At 40.5% G+C, this 11,112-nt stretch overlaps 1 protein-coding gene across 1 annotated transcript in view; it reads right to left on the minus strand.

Annotated features, from left to right (window-relative positions):
• The window catches only part of LOC309560524 (uncharacterized protein), a gene marked incomplete at its 3' end in the record, with an annotated part of 174,787 nt that extends 164,069 nt beyond the window's left edge, over positions 1-10,718 (minus strand). The window contains exons 1-2 of the mRNA XM_082264155.1: positions 10,575-10,718; positions 8,256-8,387 (exon numbers count right to left, since the gene is read on the minus strand). Of these exons, the coding sequence (XP_082120281.1) occupies positions 8,256-8,387; positions 10,575-10,644 (202 nt within the window). The 5' untranslated portion in view covers positions 10,645-10,718. The remainder of the gene's footprint in view (positions 1-8,255; positions 8,388-10,574) is intronic.
• Between the last annotated feature and the right edge of the window lie 394 nt (positions 10,719-11,112).

The raw sequence follows: 11,112 nt of genomic DNA on the forward strand, positions 1-11,112 counted from the left end.
GTTTTTCTTCTTTTAAATATGCTCTCCTCCTTTACCGAGTTGATTCCCTTTATGTATTTAAAAGTTTCTATCATATCCCCTCTGTCTCTTCTTTCTTCCAAGCTATACATGTTAAGGTCCTTTAACCTTTCCTGGTAAGTTTTTTCCTGCAATCCATGTACTAGTTTAGTAGCTCTTCTCTGAACTCTCTCTAGAGTATCTATATCCTTCTGGAGATATGGCCTCCAGTACTGCACACAATACTCCAAGTGAGGTCTCACCAGTGTTCTGTACAGCGGCATAAGCACTTCTCTCTTTCTACTGCTTATACCTCTCCCTATACATCCAAGCATTGTGCTGGCATTTCGTGCTGCTCCATTACATTGTCTTCCCACCTTATTCCAAAATGGATTACATTGATTATTTTCCTCAAAATTCAACAAACAATACCCCATAATGACAACATGAAAGAAGTTTGTTTGATATATTTGCAAATTTATAAAAAATTTAAAACAAAAAAATCATATGAACATTAGTGTTCACAGCCTTTGCCACGACACTCAAAATTGAGCTTTATGTGCATCCTGTTTCCACCTATCATCTTTAAGATGTTTTTACAATTTGATTGGAGTCCACCTGTGGTAAATTCAGTTGATTGGGCATGATTTGGAAAGGCCTGTCTATATAAGGTCCCGCAGTTAACAGTGCATGTCAGAACACAAACCAAGCCATGAAGTCCAAGGAATTGCCTGCAGACTTCCGAGACAGGATTGTATTGACGCACAGATCTGGGGAAAGGTACAGAAACAATTCTGCAGCATTTAAGGTCCTAATGAGCACAGTGGCCTCCATCTTCGGAAAATGAAAGAAGATTGGAACCACCAGGACTCTTCCTAAAGTGGACCGCCTAGCCAAACTGAGCTATCTAAGGAGAAGGGCCTTAGTCAGGAAGGTGACCAAGAACCCAATGGTCACCCTGATAGAGCTCCAGCATTTCTCTGTGGAGAGAGGAGAACCTTTCAGAAGAAAACCCATATCTGCAGCACTCCACTAACTAGGCCTGTATGGTAGAGTGGCCAGACGGAAGCTACTCCTCAGTAAAATACATATCACAGTCCACCTGGGGTTTGCCAAAAGGCACCTGAAAGACTCTCAGACCATGGGAAGCAAAATTCTCTGATCTAATGAAACAAAGATTGAACTCTTTGGCCTGAATAACAAGCATCTTGTCTGGACGAAACCAGGCATTGCTCATTGCCTGGCCAATATTATCCCTACAATGAATCATGGTGGTCGCAGCATCATGCTTTGGGGATGTTTTTCAGTGGCAGGAACTGGGAGACTAGTCAGGGTCGAGGGAAAATGAATGCAGCAATGTACAGAGACATCCTTGAGGAAAGCCTGCTCCAGAGTGCTCTGGACCGCAGACTGGGGCGAAGGATTATTTCCAAACAGGACAATGACCCTAAGCACACAGCCAAGATAAGGAGTGGCTACAGGACAACTTTGTGAATCTCCTTGAGTGGCCCATCCAGAGCCCAGACTTGAACCCAATTGAACATCTCTAGAGAGATCTGAAAATGGCTGTGCCCCAATGCTCCCCATCCAACCTGATGGAGCTTGAGAGGTCCTGCAAAGAAGAATGGGAGAAGCTGCCCAAAAATAGGTGTGCCAAGCTTGTAGCATCATACTCAAAAAGACTTGAGGCTGTAACTGGTGCCAAAGGTGCTTCAACAAATTATTGAGCAAATGCTGTGAATGCTTATGTACATGAGATTTATTTTGTTTTTTATTTTTAATACATTTTCAAAGATTTCAAACAAACGTCTTTCACATTACCATTATGGGGTATTGTTTGTAGAATTTTGAGGAAAATAATGAATTTAATCTATTTTGAAATAAGGCTGTAACATAACAAAATGTGGAAAAAGTGAAGCGCTGTGAATACTTTCTGGATGCACTGTGTATATATATATATATATATATATATATATATATATATATATACCGGTATATATTAATATTATCTGTACAAATGTTTTAGGCAGGTGTTAATAAATGCTATAAAGTAGGAATGCTTGCAAAATAAACTTTGTATTGGTTTATTTTTTTTTATCAATTTACAAAATTCAAAGTGAGCAAACGGAGGAAATATCTAATTCAAATCAATATTTGGGGTAACTACCTTTTGGCCTACAAACCAGCATCAGTTCTTACACTTGCGCACTTTGTACACTTGCACAAAGTCAAGGATTAGAGTCAGGTGTATGATTAACCAATTATAACAAGCAAGTACTATTGAAAATCCAATTCCTATGTATGTTGAAATACAGTCATTAACTGAAACAGAAACAGCTATGTAGGAGGATTAAAACTGGGTAAGGAACAGCCAAACTCTGCTACTAAGAAGAGGATGTGGAAGACAATTTTATGTCACGAGTCATACACCATGTAAGACTGAGTACAGCAGCAAGACATAAGGTTGTTATATTGCATCTGTCCCAGGCCAAAATTTCAAAGCAGACTTGGGATTTCAAGATGTGCTGTTCAAGATCTTTTGAAGAAGTACAAGGAAACATTGAGGACTGTAGACACAGTGGCCGGCCAAGGAAACTTAATGCAGCAGATAAAAGACATATCATGCTTACTTCCCTTTGACATCGGATGATGTTCGGCAGTGCCATCAGCACAGAAATGGCGAAAACCAGTGGGACCTATGTACACCCATCTTCTGTTTAGAGAAGTCTGGCCAGAAGTCAAACTTTGAATTGTTTGACTGTAGGAGGAGGCAAATTGTTCGGGCTGGAGAGCGGTACAATAATGAGCAACATTGCAGGAACAGTGAAGCATGATGGAGGTTCCTTGCAAGTTCAGGACTGCATTTCTGCAAATGGAGTTGAAGATTTGGTCAAAATCAGTGGTGTCCTCAATGCTGAGAAATAAAGGCAGATACTTATCCATCATACCATATCAACAGGGAGGTGTGTGATTGTCCCCAAATGTATTCTGCAGCAGGACAATTACCCCAAATGTCAATAAGAACTATCTTCAGCATAAAGAAGTACAAGGAGTCCTAAAAAGTGATGGTTTAGCCCCCACAGAGCCTTGATCTCAACATCATTGAGTTTGTCTGGGATTGCATCCACAGAACACCTATGGTTAGTTCTCCAAGATATTTGCAGCAACCTACCTGCCGAGTTGTTTCAAAAACTATGTGCAAGTGTACCTAGAAGAATTAATGTTGTTTTGAAGGCAAAGGGTGGTCACATCAAAAATTGATTTCATTTTGATATTTTTTCTACTCATTTATGTTACATTTTGTTAAACACTTTACCACCGGAGGATTTTGCTGTCTTACGTCCAGGCCACTTTTTGTGATTCGGCACTGTGCGACTTTAACTGACAATTGCGCGGTCATGCAACGCCGTATCCAAACAAAATTGACGTCCTTTTTTTCCCACAAACAGAGCTTTCTTTTGGTGGTATTTGATCACCTCTGCGCTTTTTATTTTTTGCGATATTAATAAAAAAATGCGAAAATTTTGAAAAATGAACAATATTTTTCTACTTTGACAGTTAAAAAATATCCAATATATTAAATTTTTGTCATATATTTAGGCCAAAATGTATTTAGCTACATGTCTTTGACAAAAAAATTCTCAATGAGCATATTTTTAACCGCTTTATGACCGGAAGGTTTTACCCCATTCCTGACCAGGCCATATTTTGCGATTCGGCACTGCGTTACTTTAATGGACAATTGCGCTGTCGTGTAATGCTGTACCCAAATTACATTTATGTCTTTTTTCCCAAACAAATAGAGCTTTCTTTTGGTGGTATTTGATCACCTGTGCAATTTTTACTTTTTGCGCTATATACAAAAAAAGAGCGACAATTTTGAAAAAATAACAAAATTTTTCACATTTTTTTATATGAAATTCCCCCCAAAAAAATGTAAAAATCAAAATTTTTTAACTTTTTTTGCTAATTTGTTTTCTGCTACATATTTTTGGTAAAAAAATCGCAATAAGCGTATTTTGATTGGTTTGCGCAAAAGTTATCGCAGCTACTAACTACGGGAAATTTATGTCATTTTTATTGTTTTTTTTTTTAACTAGTAATGGCGGCAATCTGGCGGCGATCTGCGATTTTTTTTGCGGGACTGCAACATTGCGGCAGACAGATCGGACCCTTGACTGACATTTTTGACACTTTTGGGGGTACCAGTGACATTACTACAGTAATCAGTGCTATAAATACACACTGTTACTGTAAAAATGACACTGGCAGGGAAGGGGTTAACTTTTATTGGTGATCAAGGGGTTAATGTATGCCTGGTGCTTACTGACGTGTATGGGGAGAGGGGACTATGTGACACAGGGACAGATCGCAGGTTCAGCTATGCTGAACCCTGCAATCTGACCCTGCCTGTCACTTAGGAGATCCGCCCGCTTTGTTTACACAAGCGGGCGGATCTCCACACTCGATCCCCGACGATCGGGAAAGAGCAGGGGTGATCACCGCCGCTCCTCCCCTGGCCCGACTCCTGCTGTAACTGAATACAGCGGGAGCGAGCCTTCCGGCGGCGCGCGTGCTCCGCCCACAAGGGGAGCAGTCCAGCGACGTAGGTCTACGTCGCTGGACGATAACGAGCCACATTGCCGCAGTAGCAGCAATGTGAGCAGAGGTAAAGTGGTTAAAAAAAAATATTAACACTTCTATTTCTGAAACATTGTAAATACACAGCATTTTTTCACACGTACCTAAAACCTTTGCACAGTAGTGCATATTGTACATGGATCCAGTAGTTCTAACTGTGTACAATACCCTAGAAATGATTTTATTCACATTTTTTTTCTGTCAGCTTTAAATAAAGAACACAAGCAGATTATTGATTAAAACAATGTATCAAATAAATGTGTCCTTAAAAATGCTGGAAACACTGACAGTGCCTAATTTGGTCTGCACATCTAAGCTTCTTTGACCTCTGGGCATGAAGGGGTTAAAGAATATGCATTTTCTGGGCTGTGAAAAGGTGTCATATGCTAGATTACTGTGGTAACAAATATTGTACTAAACCTAAGAACGAAAGGGCAGGGACACAATCTCTTTGCCAACTTCCTCATGCCTTTATTAAAAACAAGACCAAAGCAAGAAACACAGCTTACATAGCAAGCACCAGTTGTCAATAACTTCTATTGTCTTCAGAATGTCAAAAACAGCATCAGGGAAAATTCCAACAGCATGGTAAAAAACCTTTTACAATGTGAGTTGTATTTCTATTTTGACCATTGAAGTATTTATTTGGGTGGATTCTACAGGATAGGGCCCTGGGACTTATTCATAAAAATATAGGCTTTGCCAAAAAAAATAAAAATTCACAGTCACTTAACAGGACTTTGGAAAAACTGACCTTGGCAGACATGTGGAGTCCATCCTTTGCTGATTTCTTCATACTAAATGCAATCCGATTAGGTAATAGTAGTAATGGTAGTAGTGGTAGTCATTTAACAGAGCAGTGGTGACCGGGCCATGCACTGTTTGAATAACAGCCAATCCAGCAGGAATCAGCCAAAATTTGTGCAGTGTATGACCAGCTTTAGTGTTCCCGTTGGAAGATTTCCTCTCACCTTCTGCTCTGATGACAGCTCAAAATTTAGAATTTTCCTTCACTTACAGTCCTGGTGACAAAGGTCACTAGGGCAAATAGAGAGGATAATTCTTCAAAGAGGATACACAAACAGCAACAGAAACCTGACAAGAGTTCTAATTTTTCCCACTATATAAAAAAAGTTATATCTTTAGATACACTGATAAGCAATATCGATGTGCAAACTGAAGTAACCATAGCAATTGTATATCAAAAAAGAAAAAGGAGGGGAAAAGAACATGGTCTTACCCAGTGGCGGCCCGCCCATAGAGGGCGCAGGGGCGCCGCCTCCCCAAACTTAGCAGAAAAAAAAGATTAAATAAAAAAAAAAAGTAAAGTTTTCGCCCACTAGGGGCGCCGGACTGTGTGCTGGGTATGAGGGGGTGGGGTTTTTGACCCCACCCTCGCCCGGCAGAGGCGCCGATTGGCGCTCCTCTGGGGGTGTGTCGGGGCGCAGAGCAATGCGCCCTGACACACCTCACTTTAACGATGTTCGGGCTGTGATTGGTCCAGAGTCCAGCCTGGACCAATCACAGGAGGACATCGGACCTGGTGACGTGACGCCTGGGGGCGGTACACCGCCCCGGCGTCCCGTTCACCTTCAGTTCCCGCCCGCCGGAGAAAACTAGACAGGAGAGCCGCTGCCGCGCGTGAGGAAGAAGAAGATCACACCGCACCGCATCCCGCCGCCCCAGGCCGACTCAGAGCAGCACGCCGTCCATGGTCTTACCCCACCAAAAAAATGGGACTTTAAATGGTAGCTCCCAAATAGTATATAAAACCAATACAGAGATTTTGTTTAAAAGGTACAAAAGTATATTTATTAAACATACAAGACAAAAAAGCGGGAAAACATAGAAAGGGGACCATATATAGACTTTAATGGTACCAGATTGGAATAATATGCCGTATCTTCCATACAAAATATATTTATTAAATTCAAACATCTAAAAATTCATATAAAAACAACAATTAGTACAAATCATGTCAGAATATCTCTATTTGGGTATCCAAGAGGTCGATGCGTTTCACAAAAGTGCTTCCAGGACCTTTTTCTTGGCAAATATAGAGGTATATCACAGTCATTTGAGAGTATTCATCCCGATGACCAAAAGTCTTGTGTGGATATTGAGTGTAGGAAGCCTTAAAGAAAACTTTATAAATACAAATCTGATAGTCATCTAGACATCCCAATGGATATATTCAGACAAAAGGATTGGAATGAGGATCTCAAAAAAAGCCACCATATAGACAGGGACAGGAGGTATAAAGATGGAAACCCTCATATGTGGTCCTATGTCCCCCGTATATTTAGTGATGATATATTGAACACCGATTGGGGGGGGGGTGCCAAGAAGTAGAAGGCTTCAAAAGTAGAATAAAGGCACTCGTTTATAATCCCATATCCCTCTTATGTTTGATAATGATGTACTTCAGCAGTGCTTAGTCACCCAAAGGTGGTCTACCAATCCCAATAGTCCCAACAATAGCCACTCTCCAAATGTATACTTGAATCCACGATGTCCATGGCCAGCCATGCTTATTGTTGTTTTTATATGAATTTTTAGATGTTTGAATTCAATAAAATATATTTTTTTATGGAAAATATGGCATATTATTCCAATCTGGTACCAGTCCACTTTCCCTATGATTTCCCACTTTTTTGAATTCCCTAATAGGATGTGTCTCTTTGAAACATACAAAGACATATATAAGGCCTAGTAAGAAGCAGGGTCACAGAGATAAAGAGATCCCTGCAATGTTTATACATACAATGACATCAAAAAATTCTGCAGATATAAAATATGCCAACATGTTTCGCGGTGTAGGTAGTCCGCTTCTTCGGGGCTTCTTTTCGGATATTTTTCACAGATGTCATAAACATGGGAGGAAGGAAGACACAAGAGCAAACATTGTCGGATGTGTCCCAGTCAAGGGGAGACCAGAAATTATAAGCATCAGGTGCCACGGGTTCCTGTCTAAGGAGGGTGCTGTCTAACCGGGAGAATGTGAAACACTCCCAGCTATAAGGCAGGAGGTCTGTATCTCACACAGTGCCAGAGTGAGATAAGGGGGGTCTCGGCTGCCGGACTCCCTTATCTCTGAACCTGGTTGTCCATTCAGTCTTGCTATAGAGGATTTAACCTCCCATCGCTGGTGCTGTGTGAGATAACAGACCTCCTGCCTATACTTTTTGACCCCAGATCTCTCATTACAGAGGTCCTGTCCTGCTTATTTCTATTACAAGGGATGTTTACATTCCTTGTCATAGGAATAAAAGTGATCAAAATTATTATTTTTTTAAAAAAAACTGTGTAAAAATAAAAGATAAATTAAATAGGAAAAAATAATTAACCAACCATAGCAATTGGCTAAATTATACAAATCAAATCAGCTACGTGAATTACGTATTGTGATTGGCTGAAACAAATTACTAAACTTTGCAGGTTGCTTTTTGCCTCCATAAATATGTTGCAAATGATGTTTAGTATATACTGGCATCAAAACCTAGCCACTATTTTAATGTTATTAAAACAGATTCCCTTCTAAATGCAACGATTTACCTAAAATAATTTATTTATCACTTAGTACAAAAAACGAAAACTCAATACAAATGTTTGTATACCTTGTAGAAGTGGTACAACACGCCACACTGATATTGGTCCCCGACTGGAAAACTGTCCCATCGAACATTCCAAGAAGAAAAGAGGAAGGCCAGCAAATGCAAGCATAATTGTGTAAGGTATTAGGAAGGCTCCTGCAGATTTCAATTAAATAAGGCATTATTAGCTATCAAAAAGTTGCACTTGCAGGATACTCTCATAATACAATTGTTTTGTGTTGTCTTGCTTGAAAAATGAATTCAGCCACCACATCTATATTATATTGTGCTTTTTAGGTTTAAATATACTTTAACTCAAAATATGAGTTGCCAGCATGCGATCCCCTGCTTCTCTTTTGCTGTGCTCAGTGCCCCACCACTACCGCTGCTTTTGTCTGAACCCCCACCACCACCACTGTCTCTGACTGAACCCCCCACAACCACCACTGCCTCCGACTGAACCCTCTACCACAACCACCCCCACTGCCTCTGATTGAACCCCCCCACCACTACCACTGCTGCCACTGACTGAACCCACCCACCACCACTGGTGCCTCTGACTGAACCCCCCCCCCCACACCACCACCACATCTGCCTCTATCTGAACCCCCCACCACCGCTGCCTCTGTCTGAACCCCCCCTCCCCCCACTGCTGCCTCTATCTGAACCCCCCACCACTGCTGCCTCTGTCTGAAACCCCACCATCACTGCTGCCTCTGACTGAACTCCCCCCACCACTACACCTGCCTCTGGCTGAACCCCCCCCCCCAACCACCACACCTGCCTCTGACTGAACCCCCACAACACTTTTCACACACTAAAAAGGGAAAACTATTTTTTTTTTAAACATACACTTAAAAAGCTGTATTTTATTTATTACCAAGTAGAGGATTTTCTTTTTGTGGAGTGAATAAGGGTAAAATATATTCACTTCAATCATCTGATCATACTGCATATATACAGTCGATTGGATATTCTAAGTAAACACGTCTTATGTATTTATTATTGAAAGTGAATTTGCTCATATCCTTTAGTAAATTACCTCTAAAGTGTGAATTCAGATTGAATGTTGATTGGTTGCTCTGGGCTAATACACTTTTTTTTACTTCATTATATAGTTTAGTTTATTACTCCATCACTTATAAGTATTTGACTGTGGTTTATGTGCTAATAAAGGTCAGAGATCTCTTCTCTACGGTAAGTGAAGAATATTTTTGCACCTCACTTCCTCGTACATCAAGGTACCAAGTGTGTGCTAAATATATAAGGGGAATCAGAGAGAACAGAATGTATAGTCATTTCAAATTCCACACTTATTGCCAGTATTGATTTATGAAATCCCCGTCCGAGAGAAGAATGTGAGGCCTGCGTGAAATCTGAGCTTTGCTAGAAGTGGATCCTAGGCAGGATATTAAAACAGGATTAATGATGATATTATAGCTTTTACAGGCAGTTGCATCAATTGTTCTTGGGTTGATTAGTCTGTACCAATTGTCCCAGAGTTTAATATGAACATAATGCTACATATATATTCTGTGTAATACACTATTGCAAAAGATTAAATAAACATGTCTTGTCTTGTCAGTAATTACCTGGTCATTTAATAAATACACAATCAGCTAGCTGCTTACTGATCAGACTTTGAACATTTAGTCAGGACCTACCTTAATTCCCTGATTAATGTGTAGCACCCTGCAAGTTAGGTGCTAGGCAAAGTGTAGTGGGCCTTGTCTGCTTATCAGCAGGGCTAGGATTTTCAGCTGGGCTGTCGTGGTTCCCAGGTGGGGCTATTGAGACTGGGGATTTTCCCTTCTGTGCTCAATGAGGGCTCTCATTGGGCAGTGGAGGAAACCCAGCCAATGGCTCACCCAGGCTTGTATCTACCCCAGAAAGGCAGATTCTGCTGCACAGCATTCTGGAAGTGGGTATAAGTTTGAGGGGAGCACATGACGCAGCGTCTTTGGTGGGAAGCAGAGTCCCAGGATCGCACAAACTGTATCATTAATGTCATAATGCTTTTTTACATTGTCATATAAATTATTTATTGTCACACTGCAGATTTTTCCAAATTGATTATTCTAAAAATTGTCACGTATTCTAATATTCACTATTTTGGCGCACCAAGGCAAACACTTGGGATATACAAGTTAGTAACCTTCAATGTATATTGATTTAGATTTTAAAGAACAGGATTATTTCTGTATGGACTATTAATATATTTCACATTGTGTCATCACCGCTATTCACCCATCAGTCATATTTGTGTATGACTATATAAGAGAGTTGATGTGACTACTGACAGTTTATTCCTTTTTGTAAGGCCAACAAAGTTCATGTTCTTACCTCCTCCATTCTTGTATGCAAGATAGGGAAACCTCCACACATTCCCCAAACCCACAGCATATCCAATCATAGAAAGTAAATAGTCCGATTTTCTGGACCAATTGCCCCTTTCTATGTTTTCATCATTAGAATCCACATGGGTGTCCTAGAGAAAAAACAAAAAAGAGTCAAAGTCATAAATAAGAGCTCAGTATAATACAGTAGGCCTAGGCTGCATGATTTTATGATTAACTCTTCACACATATCATTGTTTGATTAAAAATCAAAACACTGGAAAAAGGATAAATAGTTATATTATTAATAGTAGTTTGATTTGTAGAATATACAGAAACGAATTTCAAAGAGGAAAAACCACATGGTCAGACTCTGCAATTACACAATTGCTCTCTGGGACTTTGCACTAGAGGTGGATAAGGTAAGCGCTGAGACCCTCTGAGACCCCCCCCCCGATCGCCTGACGAAGGAGCACGGATGCTCCGAACGCGTGCAACCCCTATTTTTCTCCTGCCAGGAAGTGATGTCATCAGGGATCAGAAGT

This window comes from Pelophylax lessonae (assembly GCF_965119305.1).
Source record: "Pelophylax lessonae genome assembly, chromosome: 7".
NCBI classification, from domain to species: Eukaryota; Metazoa; Chordata; class Amphibia; order Anura; family Ranidae; genus Pelophylax; species Pelophylax lessonae.